The sequence below is a fragment of the Pseudophryne corroboree genome, assembly GCF_028390025.1.
Source record: "Pseudophryne corroboree isolate aPseCor3 chromosome 3 unlocalized genomic scaffold, aPseCor3.hap2 SUPER_3_unloc_26, whole genome shotgun sequence".
In the NCBI taxonomy this organism is placed as follows: domain Eukaryota; kingdom Metazoa; phylum Chordata; class Amphibia; order Anura; family Myobatrachidae; genus Pseudophryne; species Pseudophryne corroboree.
The window spans coordinates 342,983-370,048 of NW_026967515.1; the positions used below are offsets into that span (position 1 = coordinate 342,983).

The following is a 27,066-nucleotide window of genomic DNA, read 5'->3' on the forward strand; positions in this document are numbered from 1 at the left end:
CTGCACTCAGGTGAGTTCGCTTCTTCTCCCCTTAGTCCCACGATGCAGTGAGCCTGTTGCCAGCAGGACTCACTGAAAATAAAAAAACCTAACTAAACTTTTATTCTAAGCAGCTCTGGAGAGCCACCTAGTTTGCACCCTTCTCGGCCGGGCACAAAAATCTAACTGGCTTGGAGGAGGGTCATAGGGGGAGGAGCCAGTGCACACCACCTGATATCTCAAGCTTTTATTTTGTGCCGTGTCTCCTGCGGAGCCGCTATTCCCCATGGTCCTTACGGAGTCCCAGCATCCACTTAGGACGTTAGAGAAACTGCAGCGAGCGAGCAACTCGGAATGACCCCTAAATCCAGTCTGGTGCTTCTATTATAGCAGCACCATAAACCCATTACATATATAAAATGCATTATTTACTAATGTGTTTAGAATCATTTATTGTCCTGTTTTTTTAATCATATAAGTGCTCTACCTGGCGCAATGTGTATAACGCGCGCCGCCTGGCGCAAAGTGTATAACGCGCGACACGTGGCGCAAAGCGTATAACGCGCGCCACCTGGCGCAAAGCGTATAACGCGCGCCACCTGGCGCAAAGCGTATAACGCGCGCCACCTGGCGCAAAGCGTATAACGCGCGCCACCTGGCGCAAAGCGTATAACGCGCTCCACCTGGCGCAATGCGTATAACGCGCGCCACCTGGCGCAATGCGTATAACGCGCTCCACCTGGCGCAATGCGTATAACGCGCTCCACCTGGCGCAATGCGTATAACGCGCTCCACCTGGCGCAATGCGTATAACGTGCTCTACCTGGTGCAATGTGTGTAACGTGCTCTACCTGGTGCAATGTGTATAACGTGCTCTACCTGGTGCAATGCGTATAACGTGCTCTACCTGGTGCAATGTGTGTAACGCGCTCCACCTGGCGCAATGCGTATAACGTGCTCTACCTGCTGCAATGTGTATAACGTGCTCTACCTGGTGCAATGTGTATAACGTGCTCTACCTGCTGCAATGTGTATAACGTGCTCTACCTGCTGCAATGTGTATAACGTGCTCTACCTGCTGCAATGTGTATAACGTGCTCTACCTGGTGCAATGTGTATAACGTGCTCTACCTGGTGCAATGTGTATAATGTGCTCTACCTGGTGCAATGTGTATAATGTGCTCTACCTGCTGCAATGTGTATAACGTGCTCTACCTGCTGCAATGTGTATAACGTGCTCTACCTGGTGCAATGCGTAGAACGCGCTCTACCTGGCGCAAAGTGCTTCCAAGCCTTTTCTTATATTACGTAGGTGTTCACCCATTCTAATCTTTAGAGCCTTACTGGTCCGACCTATATAAAATTTATCACAACTGCACCTAATACAATAGATAATATTTACTGAATGACAAGTAATGAAGTCCTTAATGGATACGTCCTTCGACAATTGGATAGAGATGCCGCTGACCTCCTTCCGCCGGAAGCGGAACAAATGTCGGACACTGTTTCACCCAGTAAATTAGAAGCTGTGCCTTGCGGGTGGGAATGGAGACACTGGAATGGACTTTTTCGGACTGGATTTTCATTACTGGGTATGGGGTTTATAGAAAGTAGTAGGTCTTTGTCTGGTATTAGGTTTTACACAAGTTTACCAATTGGAGTTCATCAAGTGGGGTATAAATATTCCCACAGCACAACAACCTCCTACACCTTGAAAAAGAGCCTAGAGCTATCGAAACGCGTTGGTGGAGGAAACGGGAGGACACGTGGATCGCTCACTTGCCTGTATGACGGTTCCTGGGGACGCCTGGACCAGTTCATTACATGCCTTTGTCATTTTTATGTTGTCTTACAGTGATATCCAAGTAAACGGAATCGACATACGTAATGATTCATTTATAAAATTGAAGCGCTCTGACTTGTATGGTAAAATTGCCTTTTTCCTTGTTGATTGACATGTTGGTGACACTTTATTACCAACAGGACACGGCTGCTAATAGCGCACAGTCTGTTACCACAAATATTTGTTTGTATATCTTCCATAAATAGGTCTTGTATAATTTGGAGGTGTGCTTTGGGTCATTGTCCTGTTGTAGGAGGAAACTGGCTCCAGTCAAGCGCTGTCCACAGGGTATGGCATGGCGTTGCAATATGGAGTGATAGCCTTCCTTATTCATAATCCCTTTTACCTTGTACAAATCTCCCACTTTACCAGCACCAAAGCAGCTCCAGACCATCACATTACCTCCACCATGCTTGACAGATGGCGTCAGGCACTCTTCCAGCATCTTTTCACTTGTTCAGAGTCTCACAAATGTTCTTCTGTATGATCCAAACACCTCAAGCTTCAATTCATCTGTCCATAACACTTTTTCTCTTACGTCCTAGAGGATGCTGGGGACTCCGTAAGGACCATGGGATATAGACGGGCTCCGCAGGAGACATAGGCACCTAAAAAGAACTTTTAGTATGGGTGTGCACTGGCTCCTCCCTCTATGCCCCTCCTCCAGACCTCAGTTAGATTCTGTGCCCAGAGGAGAATGAGTGCACTGCAGAGAGCTCTCCTGAGTTTTCTGTGGAAAAATAATTTTGTTAGGTTTTTTATTTTCAGGGAGTCCTGTTGGCAACAGGCTCCCTGCATCGTGGGACTGAGGAGAGAGAAGCAGACCTACTTAACTGATAGGCTCTGCTTCTTAGGCTACTGGACACCATTAGCTCCAGACGTAGTCGTAACACAGGTCTCACCCTGGGGTTCGTCCCAGAGCCGAGCCACCGTCCTCCTCACAGATGCCGGAAGATAGAAGCCGGGTGAGTATGAGAAACAAGAAGACATCTCAGGCAGTAGAAGATTTCAGATCTTCATGAGGTAAGGCACGCAGCGGTAAGCAGGGCGCCATTGCTCCCATACACAACACACAGAGGCAGCACTGATGGGTGCAGGGTGCAGGGGGGTCGCCCTGGGCAGCAATAATCCTCGTTTTAGGCAATAAAGGGTCTAATTAGGCTGCGGAGGCAGCAAATAGACGATCCCCCCGCCATTTTATGAAAATTGTACAGGGACCGAAGCCCGCCGCTGGGGGGGGGGGGGGGGGGGGGGCGGAGCTTGATCCCTCAGCACTAACCAGCGCCATTTTCTCCACAGAGCTGCATGACACACACTGGCTCCCCGGACTCTAGCCTGCTGAACGCTTCAGAGGCTGGAAAAAGAAAGGAGGGGCACATTGGTAACGCAGTGAGTGGGAAATTGGATAGTTATAATATAGAAAAGCGCTGTCTGGTTTTTTCCAGTGTCATTTGGGCGCTGGCATACTCTCTCTCTGTTTCTCCTAAGGGCCTGGTTGGGGTTTTTGTCCCCTTATAGGTATATCCCTGTGTGTGTGTGTGGGGGGGGGGGGGTCTGTACGTGTGTGTCGACATGTCTGAAGTGGAAGGCTTCTCCAAGGAGGAGGTGGAGCAGATGAGTGGTGTGTCCCCGTCGGTTGTGCCGACTCAGGAATGGATGGACATGTGGCATATGTTGAATGCAAGTGTGGCATCTTTACATAAAAGGCTTGATAAGGCTGAATCAGGGGAGGCATCAGGGGGTCAATCCTCAAATTGGACCGACTCACAGGGCCCGTCAGGGTCTCAAAAGCGTCCCTTAGCACAAATTGTGGACACAACTACCGACACGGACTCTGATGAAGCTAAATTGCACCCTAAGGTGACAGAGCATTCAGTGTATGATTATAGCAATAAGAGATGTGTTGCATATTGCTGATAAACCCTATGTTCCTGACACAAGGGTACACATGTTTAAGGGAAAGAAACAGATTCTAAATTTTCCCCCATCTCATAAACTTAATGAGTTTTTTGAAAAGCTTGGGAGACCGCAGATCCCCAAAAGAATTAATATGGCATACCCCTTCCCTACACAGGACAGGGTATGTTGGGAATCCCCTCCCACTGTGGACAAGGCTTTAAACGCGTCTGTCACAGAAAGTGGCGCTACCGTCTCCAGACACAGCGGCCCTCAAGGATCCTGCGGATTGCAGGCAGGAGACTACTTTAAAGTCTATTTATTCGCATACTGGAGCTTTGCCAAGACCAACAATTGCGTCGGCATGGGTATGTAGCGCAATCTCAGCCTGGACAGATAATCTGACAGCTGACATTGATACCATGGATAGAGATACTGTTTTGTTAATTCTAGCCCATATCAAAGACGCAGTCTTGTATATGAGAGACGCTTAAAGGGACATTGGATTACTGGCTTCCAGAGCCAGCGAGAAGATCCTTATGGACCCGCCAATGGACAGGTGATGCGGATTCGAAAAAGCATATGGAGGTTCTACCCTATAAGGGTGACGTGTTGTTTGGGGATGGGCTGGCGGACCTGGTTTCCACAGCTACCACAGGTAAATCTAATTTTTTACCGTTTATTCCCCAACAGCAGAAGAAAACACCACTATATCAGATGCAGTCCTTTCGGTCGCAAAAGTCCAGAAGAGGTCGGGGATCCTCCTACCTTGCCAGAGGTAAGGGCAGAGGGAAAAGAACACCTGCTTCGCCAGGTACCCAGGAACAGAAGTCCTCCCCGGCTTCTACAAAACCCACTGCATGACGCTGGGGCTCCCCTGCGGGAGTACGCACCGGTGGGGGCTCGTCTTCGACTGTTCAGCCAGGTCTGGGTCAGGTCAGACGTGAATCCTTGGGCGTTGGAAATAGTTTCCCAAGGCTACAAACTGGAATTTGAAGAGGTGCCCCCGCGCCGATTTTTCAAGTCGGCCTTACCAGCTTCTACCCCAAAACGGAAGGTAGTGTTAGCTGCAATTCAAACGCTGTGTCAACAGTAAGTAATTATCAGGGTTCCCTTGAACCAGCAGGGAAGAGGGTACTACTCAACCCTCTTTATGGTCCCGAAACCAGATGGTTCAGTCAGACCTATTTTGAATCTAAATCCCTAAACCTGTACATGAAAAGAATCAAATTCAAGATGGAATCGCTCAGGGCGATAATAGCCAACATGGAGGAGGGGGAGTTTATGGTGTCACTGGACATAAAGGATGCGTACCTTCATGTCCCCATATATCCTTCCCATCAGGAGTACCCGAAATTCGCTGTACAGGATTGTCATTACCAATTTCAGATGTTGCCGTTTGGGCTTTCCACGGACCCAAGGATTTTCACCAAGATAATGGCGGAAATTATGGTGGTCTTGCGCAAGCAAGGAGTCACAATTATCCCATACTTGGACGATCTCCTGATAAAGGCGAGATCAAGAGAGAAATTGCTGAGCAATATTATCTAATATCCAATTAAGCTGGTGCGGGACTTCTTTGTTGTCTTTTCATCCTCTGTCCAACGTCTGTGTTCTTTTGCCCATATTAATCTTTTCCTTTTATTGGCGTTTTCTTTGCCACTCTGCCTAGAAGGCCAGCATCCCGGAGTCGCCTCTTCACTGTAAACATTGACAATGGCGTTTTGTGGGTACCATTTAATGAAGCTGCCAGTTGAGGACCTGTGCGGCGTCTATTTCTCAAACTAGAGACTCTAATGTACTTGTCTTCTTGCTCAGTTGTGCACCGGGGCCTCCCACTTCTCTTTCTACTCTGGTTAGAGCCTGTTTGTGCTGTTCCCTGAAGGGAGTAATACACACCGTTGTAGGAAATGTTCAGTTTCTCAGCAAGTTCTCGCATGGAATAGCCTTCATTTCTAAGAACAAGAAAAGACTGTCGAGTTTCACATGAAAGTTCTCTTTTTTTTGCCACTTTGAGAGTATAATCAAACCCACAAATGTGATGCTCCAGACACTCAACTAACTCAAAGATAGTCCAGTGTTATAGCTTCTCTAACGAGCAAACCCATTTTCAGCTGTGCTAACATAACTGCACAAGGGTTTTCTAATCATCCATTAGTCTTCTACCGCGATTAGCAAACACAATGTACCATTAGAACACTGGAGTGATGGTTGCTGGAAATGGGCATCTATACACCTATGTAGATATTCCATTAAAAACCAGACGTTTGCAGCTAGTACAGTCATTTACCATATCAACAATGTATAGTCTATTTCTGATTCATTTAATGTTATCTTCATTGAAAAAAACCAGTGCTTTTCCTTAAAAAATAAATGTCTAAGTGACCCCAAACTTTTGAACGGTAGTGTATGATCTGGGGCATCTGAAGATGTGAACCGGACTACTAGCTCAGGAGATCCAACTGAAATGTTCTGGCATGGAACCTTCTGTACTGGATACCCTTGTATGAGGCTACCATCTTTCCCAACAATCCTATGCAAAGATGGATGGAGATCTGATTCGGTTGTAGAACCGCTCGGGCCACATCCTGGAGCGTCCTTGCCTTGTCCTCTGGGAGGAACACTTTCTGAGCCACTGTATCCAGAAACATTCCCAGGAACAGGAGTCACTGAGTAGGCTCCTGTTCCTGGGAATGTTCCTCAGAAGTAGGGACTTCTGTAAATTGAGGATCCACCTATGATGTGACAGAAGCTGAATAGTGCGGCCTATATTGAGCAATAGAAGCTCCCTGGACCTCACCTTTATCAAGAGCTCGTCTAGGTAAGGGACAATATTGATCCCCTGGACTCGGAGCTGGAACATCATCTCCGCCGTCACCTTTGTGAAGACCGTTGGAGCTGTGGCCAGGCCGAAGGGTAGCGCCTGGAACGGGTAGTGATCATTCAAGCAGGGCAAACCGTAGGTAAGCCTGGTGATGCAGCCAAATCGAGATATGGAAATAAGCATCCTTTATATCAAACAAAACCATGAATTCTTGTTTTTCCAGACCCGCAATCATTGCTCACAAGGATTCCATTGTGAACTTGAAAACCTTTAGTTAGGCCTACTTTAGTTCCAGCGGCGGGGAGCTGCTTTCAGTGGGTCCTTGGGCGCGTGTGCGGCTTCCGGAGGTCGGGGGCCAGGTGTTGCGGCGGGTAGTTGCTGCAGCAGAGCCCTCTGGCGGTGACTGTCTCAGGAAGGCAAGGCCGGAGCTGGCTTAGCTAAAGTGCTGCAGCTGAGAATATCCCCAGTGCTGGGGGTGGCCATGTTGGAGACCTGAGATTTGCCAATGAAATCCACACTCTGTATCCAGCCAATCCAGTGTAGTCTTCTCTTATAAAGGGGGGCTGGCTCAGGGAGAGAGTGCCAGTGCTCCAAGTTACTTTCCTGTGAAAGGTGTTCCAGCTCTGTGCTCCCAGGCTGCTCCTGGTTCCCCGGTTCCGGTTGCTATCATCTGTCCATGACCCATCACTGCTGCAGTCCTGTTGTTTAACCCGTTGCCACTCATGGAGGCTCTCACGGGGGTCCCGGTCGTTAAGGGGCTTCGGGTGCTAAACAGTGGTTCCTGCGAGCGTCTTGCAAGCTCAAGCCACAGTCTTCACTTCTTCCAGATCGGAGTTCTGTCTCACTTTCCAAGCCCAAGCCACAGTCATCATTTCTTCAAAGTCAGAGTTTCTCAGCCTCGTCTACCAGTCACAAGCCAGTCTTTCAGTTCTTCAAAAACCCAGTCTCCTTCAGCCTTGTCTACCAACCACAAACCCCAGTCTTTCAGTTCCTCAACAACGGTGATCTTCAGCTCCATTGCTCACCTCGTTTAATCACAGACTTCAGTTCATTATTCCGTGTCTTTCAATTCCTCAAGTATCAGTGTACAGTTGTTTCTTCATTAAAAACACAGTTATCCTTCTACAGAGTTCTCATTCTTTTTACGCCCTCCAGCCAACTCTAACACCCACTAGGCCTCCACCTCATGAGGAAGAACTACATTCAACCTACTCGTCTACTTCCTACACAGTCAGCTGTCCTCCCAGCCAAAGCTCGATTGTCGGAACCCCAATCTCCGCCGAGCATGACAACGCAGTCAAGATCCCCTCAGGGTTGGGGGGGGGGGGGGGGCACCATCATGCTGAGGCCCTAGTGGAAGCTGAACTGGTGCTTTATTACCGAGAACCTGTGGCGGCCGGTCTTGTCTCTGGTGCCTCTCGCCGCGTTTGATCTGAACCTGGCAGTCCGAAAGGACTGGGTAAGACCTCCCGGGGTGGGAACGCCTAGCCAGTGGGGCCCCAGAGGGGAGAAACGTGGATTTACCTGCAGTAACCTTTGAAATCCATGTATCCAACTCAACCTCAAATAGCCACTCCCCTGAGAAAGGAAGAGACTCCACACTCTGCACTTGGAATCTGCATCCGCTATCCACTGATGCAGCCACAAAGTTCCGCTCGCCGACTCTGCCATGGCAGTAGTCCTAGCATTAATAGCACCTATCTCCTTGAGAGAGTCACACAGGAGGCGTGCAGAGTCCTGAATGTGCTTTATGAGAGTCACCAGGGACGTATATCTCCAGCAAGGCTTTCTTGAACTTGACTCGCCTATGTATGAATGGCATGTGTCATCCAGCAACCCGCTATCACAGGTCTTTGTGATACACCAGCCGCTGTGTAAATAGACTTTAATGTAGTCTCTATTTTCCTATCCCCAGGGTCCTTTAATGCAGAGGAGCCAGGGACTGGTAATAGCACTTTCTTTGATAGGCGAGAGACTGATACGTCTGCTGCCGGGGGCTCTTCCCAGTGTTTCCTGCCTTCTGGAGTAAATGGGAAAGTGTACATAAACCGTTTTGTCACCTGGTAATTTTTGTCAGGATTTTTCCAGGTTAACTTAAACATGTCATCTAGTTCCTTAGAATCAGGGAAAGTTACACTAATTTATTTTTCTGTGCAAATAAAAACGACTGCGGCACTGCAGCGTCTTCCAAAGGGACTTTTATCACATCCCTGATAGCAAGTATAAGGGGCTCAATACCCTGTGCAGAAGGTGAGTCCTCTGTAATAGGATCCCATTCCTCCCCCTCCTGTACCTCGTCCTCAGATTCTGAGAGTAAATCAGGCAGCCCACAATTATGTTGCCCTGAACTAGGGAGGGGGGGGGGGGCTGTTTATCATCTGCCCTTGCAGCTAGGTCTGCTACAGCCTGCTGCAGTTATTGTGTCTTTTGATTATTAGCAGTGAGCTGGGATGACATGTCCGCCATCATGATTTTTATGGCACTGAGCCAGGATGGCTCCTGACTCTCCTCACTAACTTGGGAGGACTGGCTGCATTGTTCACGAGAGGGAACCAGCCGCAGAGGGAGAGAATCTGGTGTGACATACACTGCATAATTAGTGTTTTACCATGTTTACAGTAGACAAACACACACGCACACACACACACACACACACACACACACACACACACACACAGACAAGTATATTGAATAGCGAGCCTGCCCAGACTGGTATGTGAGGAGACACAGAGAGAGAGGAACAACACACCCAAAGCCTGTCAGACTCAGTAAGACTGCAGGATGTCTGTATCACAGTATAACACCAGAGTCTTGTCCTTTTCAGGACACTATAGTGTGTATAATAGCGTCTCTCCCCTTATTTACACCCCTGTCCCAGTTTCCTGTGTATCCTGAGTGTCTGTAGGAGCCGTGTGTCCTTGCTGCTGCAGCTGTAAGCAGAGGAAAGAGCCAAAACGCCACTGGTGCCGCTCTAAGGAAGCTCAGCCCCCTGTAATGGCGTCGAAGCTCTACAGATAGGGATACCGGATAGGGGTTCTAAGCGACCTTTGGTGTTTATATATGGTTAAATATAATAAATATATAAGAAGGTATGTATAATATAATATAAATTTATTTCACAACACTAAAAATAGGCTAAAATACAATGCCAATAAGAATATATTAAAAAAAGCAGTTCCTAAAAATAACTATTCTCTAAAAAATGACCAATTTCATAAAAAAGCGGATAATGTAAAAATTCTCAATAAAGTGCAAAATATCTGTACAAATACGCTGCTTAGATATATGAAAAAATAAGAATTTACTTACCGATAATTCTATTTCTCGGAGTCCGTAGTGGATGCTGGGGTTCCTGAAAGGACCATGGGGAATAGCGGCTCCGCAGGAGACAGGGCACAAAAGTAAAGCTTTCCGATCAGGTGGTGTGCACTGGCTCCTCCCCCTATGACCCTCCTCCAAGCCAGTTAGGTACTGTGCCCGGACGAGCGTACACAATAAGGGAGGAATTTTGAATCCCGGGTAAGACTCATACCAGCCACACCAATCACACCATACAACTTGTGATCTAAACCCAGTTAACAGTATGATAACAGAGGAGCCTCTGAAAGATGGCTTCCTACAACAATAACCCGAATTAGTTAACAATAACTATGTACAATTATTGCAGATAATCCGCACTTGGGATGGGCGCCCAGCATCCACTACGGACTACGAGAAATAGAATTATCGGTAAGTAAATTCTTATTTTCTCTATCGTCCTAGTGGATGCTGGGGTTCCTGAAAGGACCATGGGGATTATACCAAAGCTCCCAAACGGGCGGGAGAGTGCGGATGACTCTGCAGCACCGAATGAGAGAACTCCAGGTCCTCCTTAGCCAGAGTATCAAATTTGTAAAATTTTACAAACGTGTTCTCCCCTGACCACGTAGCTGCTCGGCAAAGTTGTAATGCCGAGACCCCTCGGGCAGCCGCCCAAGATGAGCCCACCTTCCTTGTGGAGTGGGCCTTTACAGATTTAGGCTGTGGCAGGCCCGCCACAGAATGTGCAAGTTGGATTGTGCTACAGATCCAACGAGCAATCGTCTGCTTAGACGCAGGAGCACCCATCTTGTTGGGTGCATACAATATAAACAACGAGTCAGATTTTCTGACTCCAGCTGTCCTTGCAATATATATTTTCAATGCTCTGACAACGTCCAGTAACTTGGAGTCCTCCAAGTCACTTGTCGCCGCAGGCACTACAATAGGCTGGTTCAGATGAAATGCTGACACCACCTTAGGGAGAAAATGCGGACGAGTCCGCAGTTCTGCCCTGTCCGAATGGAAAATCAGATATGGGCTTTTGTAAGATAAAGCTGCCAGTTCTGACACTCTCCTGGCCGAAGCCAGGGCTAGAAGCATGGTCACTTTCCATGTGAGATACTTCAAATCCACTTTTTTTTAGTGGTTCAAACCAATGGGATTTTAGAAAGTCCAAAACCACATTGAGATCCCATGGTGCCACTGGAGGCACCACAGGAGGCTGTATATGCAGCACTCCCTTAACAAAAGTCTGGACTTCAGGAACTGAAGCCAATTCTTTTTTAAAGAAAATCGACAGGGCCGAAATTTGAACCTTAATAGATCCCAATTTGAGACCCATAGACAATCCTGATTGCAGGAAATGTAGGAATCGACCCAGTTGAAATTCCTCCGTCGGAGCACTCCGATCTTCGCACCACGCAACATATTTTCGCCAAATTCGGTGATAATGTTGCACGGTTACTTCCGTCCTTGCTTTAATCAAAGTAGGAATGACTTCTTCCGGCATGCCTTTTTCCTTTAGGATCCGGCGTTCAACCGCCATGCCGTCAAACGCAGCCGCGGTAAGTCTTGAAACAGACAGGGACCCTGCTGAAGCAAGTCCCTCCTTAGAGGTAGAGGCCACGGATCTTCCGTGATCATCTCTTGAAGTTCCGGGTACCAAGTCCTTCTTGGCCAATCCGGAACCACTAGTATCGTTCTTACTCCTCTTTGCTGTATAATTCTCAATACCTTTGGTATGAGAGGCAGAGGAGGAAACACATATACCGACTGGTACACCCAAGGCGTTACCAGTGCGTCCACAGCTATTGCCTGCGGATCTCTTGACCTGGCGCAATACCTGTCCAGTTTTTTGTTGAGGCGAGACGCCATCATGTCCACCATTGGTTTTACCCAACGGTTTACCAGCATGTGGAAGACTTCTGGATGAAGTCCCCACTCTCCCGGGTGAAGGTCGTGTCTGCTGAGGAAGTCTGCTTCCCAGTTGTCCACTCCCGGGATGAACACTGCTGACAGTGCTATCACATGATTCTCTGCCCAGCGAAGAATCCTTGCAGCTTCTGCCATTGCTCTCCTGCTTCTTGTGCCGCCCTGTCTGTTCACATGGGCGACTGCCGTGATGTTGTCCGACTGGATCAACACCGGTTTTCCCTGAAGCAGAGGTTCTGCCTGGCTTAGAGCATTGTAGATTGCTCTTAGTTCCAGAATGTTTATGTGAAGAGACGTTTCCAGGCTCGACCACACGCCCTGGAAGTTTCTTCCTTGAGTGACTGCTCCCCAGCCTCTCAGGCTGGCGTCCGTGGTCACCAGGATCCAATCCTGTATGCCAAATCTGCGGCCCTCCAATAGGTGAGCACTCTGCAACCACCACAGAAGAGATACCCTTGTCCTTGGAGACAGGGTTATTCGCTGGTGCATCTGAAGATGCGACCCTGACCATTTGTCCAACAGATCCCTCTGGAAAATTCTTGCGTGGAATCTGCCGAATGGAATTGCTTCGTAAGAAGCCACCATTTTTCCCAGGACTCTTGTGCATTGATGTACAGACACCTTTCCTGGTTTTAGGAGGATCCTGACAAGCTCGGATAACTCCTTGGCTTTCTCCTCCGGGAGAAAAACCTTTTTCTGAACCGTGTCCAGAATCATCCCTAGGAACAGCAGACGAGTTGTCGGCATTAACTGGGATTTTGGAATATTCAGAATCCATCCGTGCTGTTTTAGCACTTCTTGAGACAGTGCTAATCCCAACTCTAGCTGTTCTCTGGACCTTGCCCTTATTAGGAGATCGTCCAAGTATGGGATAATTAATACGCCTTTTCTTCGAAGAAGAATCATCATCTCGGCCATTACCTTTGTAAAGACCCGAGGTGCCGTGGACAATCCGAACGGCAGCGTCTGAAACTGATAGTGACAGTTTTGTACGACGAACCTGAGGTACCCCTGGTGTGAAGGGTAAATTGGAACGTGGAGGTACGCATCCTTGATGTCCAAGGATACCATAAAGTCCCCTTCTTCCAGGTTCGCTATCACTGCTCTCATCGCTATCATCTTGAACTTGAACTTCTTTATGTACAGGTTCAAGGATTTCAGATTTAGAATAGGTCTTACCGAGCCATCCGGCTTCGGTACCACAAATAGAGTGGAATAATACCCCTTTCCTTGTTGTAGAAGAGGTACCTTGACTATCACCTGCTGAGAGTACAGCTTGTGAATGGCTTCCAAGACCGTCTCCCTTTCGGAGGGGGACGTTGGTAAAGCAGACTTCAGAAAACGGCGAGGTGGATCTGTCTCTAGTTCCAACCTGTACCCCTGAGATATTATCTGCAGGATCCAGGGATCTACCTGCGAGTGAGCCCACTGCGCGCTGAAATTCTTGAGACGACCGCCCACCGCCCCCGAGTCTGCTTGAGAAGCCCCAGCGTCATGCTGAGGCTTTTGTAGAAGCGGGGGATGGCTTCTGTTCCTGGGAAGGAGCTGCCTGTTGCTGTCTCTTCCCCCTTCCTCTGCCTCGTGGCAGATATGAATATCCCTTTGCTCTCTTGTTTTTAAAGGAACGAAAGGGCTGCGGTTGAAAAGTCGGTGTCTTTTTCTGTTGGGGAGTAACTTGAGGTAAGAAGGTGGATTTCCCGGCTGTAGCCGTGGCCACCAAATCTGATAGACCGACTCCAATAACTCCTCCCCTTTATACGGCAAAACATCCATATGCCGTTTTGAGTCCGCATCGCCTGACCACTGTCGTGTCCATAAACTTCTTCTGGCCGAAATGGACATAGCACTTACTCGTGATGCCAGTGTGCAGATATCCCTCTGTGCATCGCGCATATAAAGAAATGCATCCTTTATTTGCTCTAAAGACAGTAAAACATTGTCCCTATCCAGGGTATCAATATTTTCGATCATGGACTCTGACCAAGCTACTCCAGCACTGCACATCCAGGCTGTCGCTATAGCTGGTCTTAGTATAACACCTGTATGTGTGTATATACTTTTCTGGATATTTTCCATCCTCCTATCCGCTGGATCTTTAAGTGCGGCCGTCTCAGGAGAGGGTAACGCCACTTGTTTAGATAAGCGTGTGAGCGCCTTGTCCACCCTAGGAGGTGTTTCCCAGCGCGCCCTAACCTCTGGCGGGAAAGGGTATAGAGCCAATAACTTCTTTGAAATTAGCATCTTTTTATCGGGGGCAACCCACGCTTCATCACACACCTCATTTAATTCTTCTGATTCGGGAAAAACTATAGGTAGTTTTTTCACACCCCACATAATACCCTGTTTAGTGGTATCTGCAGTATCAGCTAAATGTAACGCCTCCTTCATTGCCAAAATCATATAACGTGTGGCCCTACTGGAAAATACGGTTGATTCGTCACCGTCGCCACTGGAATCAGTGCCTGTGTCTGGGTCTGTGTCGACCGACTGAGGCAAAGGGCGTTTTACAGCCCCTGACGGTGTTTGAGTCGCCTGGACAGGCACTAATTGATTGTCCGGCCGTCTCATGTCGTCAAACGACTGCTTTAGCGTGTTGACACTATCCCGTAATTCCATAAATAAAGGCATCCATTCTGGTGTCGACCCCCTAGGAGGTGACATCCCCATATTTGGCAATTGCTCCGCCTCCACACCAATATCGTCCTCATACATGTCGACACACACGTACCGACACACAGCAGACACACAGGGAATGCTCTTAACGAAGACAGGACCTACTAGCCCTTTGGGGAGACAGAGGGAGAGTTTGCCAGCACACACCAAAAAGCGCTATATATGACAGGGATAGCCTTATAATAAGTGCTCCCTGTATAGCTGCTCTTATATATAATTTTTTGCCACTATTTTGCCCCCCCTCTCTGTTTTACCCTGTTTCTGTAGTGCAGTGCAGGGGAGAGACCTGGGAGCCGTCCTGACCAGCGGAGCTGTGTAAGGAAAATGGCGCTGTGTGCTGAGGAGATAGGCCCCGCCCCTTTTTCGGCGGGCTCGTCTCCCGCTCTTTAGTGTATACAGGCAGGGGTTAAATATCTCCATATAGCCCCCGGAGGCTATATGTGAGGTATTTATTTAGCCAAATAGGTTTCATTTGCCTCCCAGGGCGCTCCCCTCCCAGCGCCCTGCACCCTCAGTGACTGCCGTGTGAAGTGTGCTGAGAGGAAAATGGCGCACAGCTGCAGTGCTGTGCGCTACCTTTAGAAGACTGAGGAGTCTTCTGCCGCCGATTCTGGACCTCTTCTTGATTCAGCATCTGCAAGGGGGCCGGCGGCGCGGCTCCGGTGACCATCCAGGCTGTACCTGTGATCGTCCCTCTGGAGCTGATGTCCAGTAGCCAAGAAGCCCAATCCACTCTGCACGCAGGTGAGTTCACTTCTTCTCCCCTAAGTCCCTCGTTGCAGTGATCCTGTTGCCAGCAGGACTCACTGTAAAATAAAAAAACCTAAGCTAAACTTTTTCTAAGCAGCTCTTTAGGAGAGCCACCTAGATTGCACCCTTCTCGGCCGGGCACAAAAATCTAACTGGCTTGGAGGAGGGTCATAGGGGGAGGAGCCAGTGCACACCACCTGATCGTAAAGCTTTACTTTTGTGCCCTGTCTCCTGCGGAGCCGCTATTCCCCATGGTCCTTTCAGGAACCCCAGCATCCACTAGGACGATAGAGAAATAATGAGAGTCTTAACTGATATATCAGGAGGTCTCTGGGTGAAGGCCCAACGCGTTTCGTCTCTAGGACTTCTTCATGGGGTAAGCTCTACAGATATTTATACTGGCAATGTCTCCTAACAGGTTTAAAACGTAACATGAATCCCTGTTTCCACCACCGCTGCCAGTGTACACAGGGGGGCTATAGCGGATACCTCCGTACAGCATCCACATGCCGCCCCTGTAATCGCGCCGCACCAAGAGCCGGGGGACCCCCTTGTGGGTCCCCTGGTTTGTACTCGCCACTCTTCTCACCTCACGTCATTGTTAGGGGTGTGCGGCGTGCTGCGATTGCGTTTGGTAAGGCACAATGCCCTGCAGTACCAACAACCTCTCAGGACGGTGGTCATGCAGCGGGGAAGCGGCTCTGACGCCTGAAGAGACCGGTAACCGCCCCCAACTCCCTCAGTGCAGGTATACTGTTATACTGTTGCCCAAACAGCATATGACAATAACGTTTAAAATAAACTAAAGAAAAACTTCCGGAGCTCCAGAGCGGCATCCTCTCCTGGGACGCATAGTTATAAACTGGATGTAGGAGGGGGCATAGAGGGGAGGAGCCAGCACACCCAGTGGAAGATATTTAAAGTGCACCGGCTCCTTTGGACCCCATCTATACCCCATTGGAATAAGTCCCCAATATCCCTTGTGGATGTTAGAGAAAAAATAAATAAAGAGGAGTATAATAGGGGCTGATGGCTCCTGATGTATGAGATACACCTGAGAGTGTGGGGAGGAGACTGGTCAGATCTCTGGGCTGGTAACACACAGTGACATGATGTGAGGGGGAGAGCAGGAGTATAATAGGGGCTGATGGCACCTGATGTATGAGATACACCAGAGAGTGTGGGGAGGAGACTGGTCAGATCTCTGGGCTGGTAACACACAGTGACATGATGAGAGGGGGAGAGCAGGAGTATAATAGGGGCTGATGGCTCCTGATGTATGAGATACACCAGAGAGTGTGGGGAGGAGACTGGTCAGATCTCTGGGCTGGTAACACACAGTGACATGATGTGAGGGGAGAGCAGGAGTATAATAGGGGCTGATGGCTCCTGATGTATGAGATACACCAGAGAGTGTGGGGAGGAGACTGGTCAGATCTCTGGGCTGGTAACACACAGTGACATGATGTGAGGGGGAGAGCAGGAGTATAATAGGGGCTGATGGCACCTGATGTATGAGATACACCAAAGAGTGTGGGGTGGAGACTGGTCAGATCTCTGGGCTGGTAACACACAGTGACATGATGTGTGGGGGAGAGCAGGAGTATAATAGGGGCTGATGTCTCCTGATGTATGAGATACACCAGAGAGTGTGGGGAAGAGACTGGTCAGATCTCTGGACTGGTAACACACAGTGACATGATGTGAGGGGGATAGCAGGAGTATAATAGGGGCTGATGGTTCCTGATGTACGAGATACACCAGAGAGTGTGGGGAGGAGACTGGTTAGATCTCTGGGCTGGTAACACACAGTGACATGATGTGAGGGGGATAGCAGGAGTATAATAGGGGCTGATGGTTCCTGATGTACGAGATACACCAGAGAGTGTGGGGAGGAGACTGGTCAGATCTCTGGGCTGGTAACACACAGTGACATGATGTGTGGGGGAGAGCAGGAGTATAATAGGGGCTGATGTCTCCTGATGTATGAGATACACCAGAGAGTGTGGGGAAGAGACTGGTCAGATCTCTGGACTGGTAACACACAGTGACATGATGTGAGGGGGATAGCAGGAGTATAATAGGGGCTGATGGTTCCTGATGTACGAGATACACCAGAGAGTGTGGGGAGGAGACTGGTTAGATCTCTGGGCTGGTAACACACAGTGACATGATGTGAGGAGGAGAGCAGTAGTATAATAGGGGCTGATGGCACCTGATGTATGAGATACACCAGAGAGTGTGGGGAGGAGACTGGTCACATCTCTGGGCTGGTAACACACAGTGACATGATGTGAGGGGGAGAGCAGGAGTATAATAGGGGCTGATGGCTCCTGACTCCCCCACTGGGAAAATACATATTCCTCATTAGTTTGTACTGACAGAGGAGGGTGTAGGAAAAGAGATTGCTGTAGTGACTGAGCAAGGAGAATATATTACTCTTTTCTGTAATAAGTGTTTATTACTCACCTGTGCTGATATCTGTAGGGATCTCCTCCTCCTTACACTGCTTATCACCCTTCATATACGTCTCTTCTTCTCCCCCTATATCTTCTGCCTTCATATCAGTCACATACGTCTCTTCTTCTTCCTCTGTATCTTCTACCTTTATAACAGTTAGATACATATCTTCTCCCTCTATATCTTCTGCCTTTATAACAGTTAGATACTTCTCTTCTTCTCCCTCTATATTTTCTGTTTTAATATCAGACACACGTTCTACCTAAAAAAAAATAAAAAAAAAAAGCAAAAACCCGAGATTTTACTGTTAAATCTTTCTGCGAGGTACACTGGGTTCCACAGGGAATAACATTGGGGTGTAAAGTATGATCTTGATCCGAGCAACCAGCAGGCTAAAAGCTTTGACTGTTCCCAGAATGCATAGCGCTGCCTCCTCTATAATCCCGCCTCCATGCAGAGGAGTTCAGTTTTTGTTAACCAGTCCAATGCAGTAGCAGGTAAAAGAGACGACAATCATTAGTAGCCACATACACCACACTCTCACGACAGGAGAAGGTGTCAGCAGCTACTGCCATACCAACCAAAAGAAGCCAAGTGCGTCAGGGTGGGCGCCCTGTGGAACCCAGTGTACCTCGCAGAAAGATTTAACAACTGTAAGTTCTTACCATAAATCTTGTTTTCGGCTGCGGGGTACACTGGGTTCCACAGGGAACAACATCGGGGATGTCCTAAAGCAGTTCCTCATGGGAGGGGATGCACTGTAGCGGGCACAAGAACCCGTCATCCAAAGGAAGCATCCTGGGAGGCGGAAGTATCGAAGGCATAGAACCTTATGAACGTGTTCACTGAGGACCAAGTAGCCACCTTGCACAATTGTTCAAGGGTCGCACCACGGCGGGCCGCCCAAGAAGGTTCAACAGACCGAGTAGAATGGGCATTGATAGTCGCAGGAGCTGGACGACCAGCCTGTACATAAGCACGTGCAATCACCATTCTAATCCATCTGGCCAAGGTTTGCTTGTGAGCAGGACAGCCACATTTGTGAAAACCAAACAGTACAAAGAGAGAATCAGACTTCCGAATGGAGGCAGTTCTCTTCACATAGATACGTACCACATCCAAAGACCGCTCTTTGGAAGACAATTCAGGAGAGGCAAAGGCCGGAACCACAATCTCATGATTAAGGTGGAAAGAAGAAACCACCTTAGGTAGGTACCCGGGACGTGTTCTATGAACCGCCCGCTCACGGTGAAAAATCAGATATGGAGACCTACAAGACAAGGCACCCAAATCCGACACCCGCCTAGCAGAGGCAATAGCCAGCAAAAAACGGAGACCCTTGTAATGCCTCCAGAACCACCGACAAGTCCCAAGAAGCCACAGGCGGGACGTAAGGAGGTTGAATCTGCAACACACCCTGAGTGAATGTATGAACATCAGGTAGAGTCGCAATTTTCCTCTGCAACCAAACCGACAAGGCAGAAATATGAACCTTGATGGAGGCCAGACGAAGGCCCAAGTCCAGGCCCTGTTGTAGAAAGGCCAAAAGTTTGGCCGTACTAAATTGGTAAGCATCATGATTGTTAGTGGTGCACCAAGCAAAGTAAGAACTCCAGACCCTATGATAAACCAGAGCAGAAACCGGTTTCCAGGCCTTCAACATGGTTTGAATGATAAAATCCTTTAGCCCTCAGAATGGAAGCTCCAAGAGCCACTCAGTCAAAGCTAACTGGGCCAAATCATGATATACACAGGGGCCCTGAACGAGGAGATCTGGGCGCTGCGGAAGTAGAAGGGGACGCTCTATCAATAGTCCCTGAAGGTCTGAGAACCAATGCCGTCTGGGCCACGCTGGAGCGATCAGAAGTAGGATTCCTCCTTCTTGCTTGAACTTCCTTATTACTCTGGGCAGGAGTGACCACGGAGGGAACACGTATGGCAGCTGAAAGTTCCATGGAACTGCCAATGTGTCCACGAACGCTGCTTGAGGATCCCTTGTCCCGAAGACCGGAAAATTGTGATCCGTGTCAAGGCGCCATCAGGTCCACATCTGGGTGGCCCTATTTTTCCACGAGGAGTTGAAATACTACTGGATGGAGGCTTCACTCTCCGGCATGTACGTCTTGACGACTGAGGAATTCTGCTTCTCAGTTTAGGACCCCCTGAATGAACACTGCCAATATAGCTGGCAGATGGCGTTCCGCCCACTGAAGAATCATTGATACTTCCCTCATTGCCATGCGGCTTCGAGTGCCACCATGACTATTTATGTACGCCACCGTGGTGGCGTTGTCTGACTGTACTTGAACAGGTCTGTTCTGTATCAACTGCTGGGCCCAGTTCAGTGCATTGAACACCGCCTGCAGTTCCAGAATGTTTATCGGGAGGAGAGACTCCTCCTTGGTTCACCGACCCTGAAGGAACTGATGCTCCAAAATCACGCCCCAACCTCTCAGACTGACATCCATCGTCAGAATGACCCAGTTGGAGATCCAGTTGGAGATCCAGAAGGGACGACCCCTGCTCGGGACGACCCCTGCTCAATCGTTGGTCCTGTAGCCACCAGCTTAGTGACAGACGGACCTCCGGAGACAAGGAGATCATATGAGACCTGATCCGGTGAGGCAGGCCATCCCACTTGGCAAGTATCAATTTCTGCAGAGTGCGGAAATGGAATTGAGCGTACTCCACCATGTCGAACGCAGACACCTAGCACTTGCATCGCCGAATGTATCGACACATGCGGATGAGATAGAAAGCATTGAATCCTGTCCTGAAGCTTCAGGACATTCTCCTGAGACAAGAACAACCGCTGGTTGTGAGTGTCCATCAACGCCCCCAGGTACACCATGCTCTGAGCAGGGACCAGGGAAGATTTCTTCCAGTTGATGAGCCACCCGTGGGCTTGCAGAAACTGGAGCGTCATATCTATGTGGCGTAGGAGAATTTCTGGGGAATTCGCCAGGATCAACAAGTTGTCCAGATACGGTAGGATCCTGACCCCTTGACGGCGGAGTACAGCCGTCATTACCGCCATGATCTTGGTGAAGACTCGCGGGGCCGTGGTCAAACCAAAAGGTAACGCCCGAAATTGGTAATGGAGGTTGCCAACAGCAAATCCTCAGGTACTGCTGATGCGACATTGCGATACGAATATGCAGGTAAGCATCCTGTATGTCCAGGGAGACCATATAATCCTCGGGCTCCAAGGCCAGAACAATAGAGCGGAGAGCTTCCATACGAAACTTGGAGAATCTCACATATTTGTTCAAGGACTTGATGTAGAGAATGGGCCGAGAGGACCCATTCGGTTTCGGGACTAGGAACAGCAGTGAATAGTACCTCTTGCCTCTCTGAACCAGAGCCACCTGTCCAGGAGGGACTGTACCACCGAAAGAAGAGTTTTTGCATTCATCTGATCCGAAGGGATGTATGTCAGGCAAAATAGACGAGGGGGACAACTTTTGAAGGATACGGCGTAACCTCGAGTGACGACTTCCTGTATCAAGGCATCGGAAGTGGTCTTCAACCATTCCTGGGTAAACCCTAGAAGTCGGCCCCCCACTGGGATCCCGCAGAGGGAGGCCCTCCCCGCAATGCAGCAGGCCGACGGGCAGCCCAAGCCCATTAAGGTTTGGGCTTAGTGGGTTTGGAAGTGCGAACCTGTTTCAGGTACGCCTGACTTTTTGCTTTCCCTGAAGGATGAAAGGAAGTACTCTTAGCCTTCGGTGTCTACCTAGCAGTACTAGGTAGACACGCTGTTTTAGCAGAAGCTAAGTCAGCCATTATCTTGTTGATGTCTTCTGCAAAAAAAATGTCTCCCTTAAAAAGGGAGCACATCCAGGGTTTTCTTAGAATCCAGATCCACAGACCAGGATCGTAATCAAAGAATTCGGCGAGCCAAAATGGACGCAGTAGAAGCCTTGGCCGGCAGAATACCGGCATCAGAAGCCGCCCCCGTAATGTAATGAGAAGCTGTGACAATATACGATAGACATTGTCTAGCACTATCAGAAAAGTTGGAAGGCAGCTCCGCTTCCACCTACTGAGCCCACGCTTCAATAGCCTCTCCAGCCCATGTCGCTGCAAGAGTGGGCCGATACACAGCTCCTGCTAGGGTGTAAATCGCCTTTAAACAACCCTCCACACGCTAATCAGTCGGTTCTTTCAGAGACGTTACGGTAGTTACAGGCAGAGCCGAGGATACCACCAGCCGTACCACCTGCGAATCGACTGGTGGGGGTGTTTCCCAATTCTTACTTAGCTACGCAGCGAGGAGATGGCGAGCCAGCATCTTCTTGTGAGGCGTGAGTTTATTTCTTGGATTTCCCCAGGATTCCTGACGTATGTCAACTAAATGGGCAGAATGAGGTAAAACTTGTTTAACGACTTTCTGCCGTTTAAATCTGTCCGGTTTCTTAGAAGCAGCGTCAGGCTCTGGGTCATCAGTAATTCGAAGAATGAGCCTGATAGCCTCCAACAAGTCAGGAACATCCACCTGTGCAACAGATTCCCCATCAGAATTATCTGGATCAGTGTTTGTGGGGTCAGTATAGACGCCATCCTCAGACGAGGTGTCTGGGACGTGGGTGGATTGTGAGGAAGTAATGGCCCGCTTAGGGGACACCTTGGTCTAAGGCGGGCGAGGATTAGATTTCTGTTTAGTCAGTGATTGGTTCAATTGCTATAACTGAGTGGATAGGTGATCTGCCCACAGCGGATTAACCGCAGGGACCATAAGCGGTTGTACCAGCACATGAGGTCCCATAGGTGGCGTAAATTTAGTTACCAGTGTACTTAACGTGGAAAAAGTAGCCCAAGGTGGGTCATTTTGAACCCCCGTTGCTACGGTCCCACTGGGGGTGTAAGGAACCCCCAGAACCTCAACCCTCTGCTGCTACGTTTTCCTCTAACGTGTCTGCAGTGTCACCACCACGCATTGTGGGATCAGCCGCAGCACCATAGCCCTCTGTAGCTGACATATCTGAAAGCTCAATCCAAGGCAACACAGTACAATAACAGCAGCTCAATACCTGACAAGAACCCCCTGTGCAGTGTATCAGCACAACCAGAGGATTCATGAGATATATGGTGAATAAAAATAAGAGAAAAAATAAGATTTTAAACCTACCGGTAAATCTTTTTCTTCTAGTCTGTAGAGGATGCTGGGGACTCCGTAAGGACCATGGGGTATAGACGGGCTCCGCAGGAGATATGGGCACTATAAAGAACTTTTAGTATGGGTGTGCACTGGCTCCTCCCTCTATGCCCCTCCTCCAGACATCAGTTAGAGAAACTGTGCCCAGAGGAGATGGACAATACGAGGAAAGGATTTTGTAAATCTAAGGGTAAGATTCATACCAGCCCACACCAATCATACCATATAACTTAGAATATACGTAACCAGTTAACAGTATGAACGAAAAACAGTATCAGTCAAAGACCGATTCCAACTGTAACATAACCCTTATGTAAGCAACAACTATATACAAGTCTTGCAGATTTAGTCCGCACTGGGACGGGCGCCCAGCATCCTCTACGGACTAGGAGAAATAGGTTTACCGGTAGGTTTAAAATCTTATTTTCTCTTACGTCCTAAAGGATGCTGGGACTCCGTAAGGACCATGGGGATTATACCAAAGCTCCAAACCGGGCGGGAGAGTGCGGATGACTCTGCAGCACGATTGAGCAAACGTGAGGTCCTCATCAGCCAGGGTATTAAACGTGTTTGAACCCGACCAAGTAGCTGCTCGGCACAACTGTAATGCCGAGACGCCTCGGGAAGCCGCCCAAGAAGAGCCCACCTTTCTAGTGGAATGGGCCTTTACCGAATTTGGTACCGGCAAACCAGCCGTAGAATGAGCCTGCTGGATCGTGTTACAGATCCAGCGAGCAATAGTCTGTTTAGAAGCAGGCGTGCCAATCTTGTTGGCTGCATACAGGACAAACAGAGCCTCTGTTTTCCTAACCCTAGCCGTCCTGGCTACGTAAATTTTCAAGGCCCGGACCACATCCAGGATTTTGGAGTCCTCCAAGTCACCACAATAGGTAGGTTCAAATGAAAAGAAGAGACCACCTTAGGCAGAAATTGAGAACGAGTCCTCAACTCTGCTCTATCCACATGAAAAATCAAGTAGGGGCTCTTGTGCCGAGCAGATGCCAATATAGAGATGAGCGGGTTCGGTTTCTCTGAATCCGAACCCGCACGAACTTCATGTTTTTTTCACGGGTCCGAGCAGACTCGGATCCTCCCGCCTTGCTCGGTTAACCCGAGCGCGCCCGAACGTCATCATGACGCTGTCGGATTCTCGCGAGACTCGGATTCTATATAAGGAGCCGCGCGTCGCCGCCATTTTCACACGTGCATTGAGATTGATAGGGAGAGGACGTGGCTGGCGTCCTCTCCATTTAGATTAGGGTTGAGAGAGAGAGAGAGAGATTGACCTGAGGCTGTGATACTGTAGAAGAGAGTGCAGAGTTTAGTGACTGACGACCACAGTGACCACCAGAGCAGACAGTGCAGTTGTTTCTTGTTTTATTTAATATATCCGTTCTCTGCCTGAAAAAAACGATACACACAGTGACTCAGTCACATACCATATCTGTGTGCACTGCTCAGCCCAGTGTGCTGCATCAATGTATATATATATCTGACTGTGCTCAGCTCACACAGCTTATAATTGTGGGGGAGACTGGGGAGCACTGCAGTGCCAGTTATAGGTTATAGCAGGAGCCAGGAGTACATAATATTATATTAAAATTAAACAGTGCACACTTTTGCTGCAGGAGTGCCACTGCCAGTGTGACTAGTGACCAGTGACCTGACCACCAGTATATATAATATTAGTAGTATACTATCTCTTTATCAACCAGTCTATATTAGCAGCAGACACAGTACAGTGCGGTAGTTCACGGCTGTGGCTACCTCTGTGTCGGCACTCGGCAGCCCGTCCATAATTGTATATACCACCTAACCGTGGTTTTTTTTTCTTTCTTTATAGTCATACTAGTTACGAGTATACTATCTCTTTATCAACCAGTCTATATTAGCAGCAGACACAGTACAGTGCGGTAGTTCACGGCTGTGGCTACCTCTGTGTCGGCACTCGGCAGCCCGTCCATAATTGTATATACCACCTAACCGTGGTTTTTTTTTCTTTCTTTATAGTCATACTAGTTACGAGTATACTATCTCTTTATCAACCAGTCTATATATTAGCAGCAGACACAGTACAGTGCGGTAGTTCACGGCTGTGGCTACCTCTGTGTCGGCACTCTGCAGTCCGTCCATAATTGTATATACCACCTAACCGTGGTTTTTTTTTCTTTCTTTATACATACATACATACTAGTTACGAGTATACTATCTCTTTATCAACCAGTCTATATATTAGCAGCAGACACAGTACAGTGCGGTAGTTCACGGCTGTGGCTACCTCTGTGTCGGCACTCGGCAGCCCGTCCATAATTGTATATACCACCTAACCGTGGTTTTTTTTTCTTTCTTTATACATACATACTAGTTACGAGTATACTATCTCTTTATCAACCAGTCTATATATTAGCAGCAGACACAGTACAGTGCGGTAGTTCACGGCTGTGGCTACCTCTGTGTCGGCACTCAGCAGCCCGTCCATAATTGTATACTAGTATCCAAGCCATCCATCTCCATTGTTTACCTGAGGTGCCTTTTAGTTGTGCCTATTAAAATATGGAGAACAAAAATGTTGAGGTTCCAAAATTAGGGAAAGATCAAGATCCACTTCCACCTCGTGCTGAAGCTGCTGCCACTAGTCATGGCCGAGACGATGAAATGCCAGCAACGTCGTCTGCCAAGGCCGATGCCCAATGTCTTAGTACAGAGCATGTCAAATCCAAAACACCAAATATCAGTAAAAAAAGGACTCCAAAACCTAAAATAAAATTGTCGGAGGAGAAGCGTAAACTTGCCAATATGCCATTTACCACACGGAGTGGCAAGGAACGGCTGAGGCCCTGGCCTATGTTCATGGCTAGTGGTTCAGCTTCACATGAGGATGGAAGCACTCAGCCTCTCGCTAGAAAAATGAAAAGACTAAAGCTGGCAAAAGCAGTAGCACCGCAAAGAACTGTGCGTTCTTCGAAATCCCAAATCCACAAGGAGAGTCCGACTCCAATTGTGTCGGTTGCGATGCCTGACCTTCCCAACACTGGACGTGAAGAGCATGCGCCTTCCACCATTTGCACGCCCCCTGCAAGTGATGGAAGGAGCACCCGCAGTCCAGTTCCTGATAGTCAGATTGAAGATGTCAGTGTTGAAGTACACCAGGATGAGGAGGATATGGGTGTTGCTGGCGCTGGGGAGGAAATTGACCAGGAGGATTCTGATGGTGAGGTGGTTTGTTTAAGTCAGGCACCCGGGGAGACACCTGTTGTCCGTGGTAGGAATATGGCCGTTGACATGCCTGGTGAAAATACCAAAAAAATCAGCTCTTCGGTGTGGAAGTATTTCACCAGAAATGCGGACAACAGGTGTCAAGCCGTGTGTTCCCTTTGTCAAGCTGTAATAAGTAGGGGTAAGGACGTTAACCACCTCGGAACATCCTCCCTTATACGTCACCTGCAGCGCATTCATAATAAGTCAGTGACAAGTTCAAAAACTTGGGCCGACAGCGGAAGCAGTCCACTGACCAGTAAATCCCTTCCTCTTGTAACCAAGCTCACGCAAACCACCCCACCAACTCCCTCAGTGTCAATTTCCTCCTTCCCCAGGAATGCCAATAGTCCTGCAGGCCATGTCACTGGCAATTCTGACGATTCCTCTCCTGCCTGGGATTCCTCCGATGCATCCTTGCGTGTAACGCCTACTGCTGCTGGCGCTGCTGTTGTTGCTGCTGGGAGTCGATGGTCATCCCAGAGGGGAAGTCGTAAGACCACTTTTACTACTTCCACCAAGCAATTGACTGTCCAACAGTCCTTTGCGAGGAAGATGAAATATCACAGCAGTCATCCTACTGCAAAGCGGATAACTGAGGCCTTGACATCCTGGGTGGTGAGAAACGTGGTTCCGGTATCCATCATTACTGCAGAGCCAACTAGAGACTTGTTGGAGGTACTGTGTCCCCGGTACCAAATACCATCTAGGTTCCATTTCTCTAGGCAGGCGATACCGAAAATGTACACAGACCTCAGAAAGAGAGTCACCAGTGTCCTAAAAAATGCAGCTGTACCCAATGTCCACTTAACCACGGACATGTGGACAAGTGGAGCAGGGCAGGGTCAGGACTATATGACTGTGACAGCCCACTGGGTAGATGTATGGACTCCCGCCGCAAGAACAGCAGCGGCGGCACCAGTAGCAGCATCTCGCAAACGCCAACTCTTTCCTAGGCAGGCTACGCTTTGTATCACCGGTTTCCAGAATACGCAC

General features: G+C 48.7%; 1 protein-coding gene across 1 annotated transcript in view; it reads right to left on the bottom strand.

Moving 5' to 3' along the window:
• LOC134983845 (zinc finger protein 271-like) overlaps window positions 1-27,066 on the bottom strand; it is a 103,986-nt gene that overhangs the window by 33,730 nt on the left and 43,190 nt on the right. Inside the window, exon 7 of the mRNA XM_063949468.1 lies at window positions 17,667-17,915. Coding sequence (XP_063805538.1) covers window positions 17,667-17,915 — 249 coding nt within the window. The remainder of the gene's footprint in view (window positions 1-17,666; window positions 17,916-27,066) is intronic.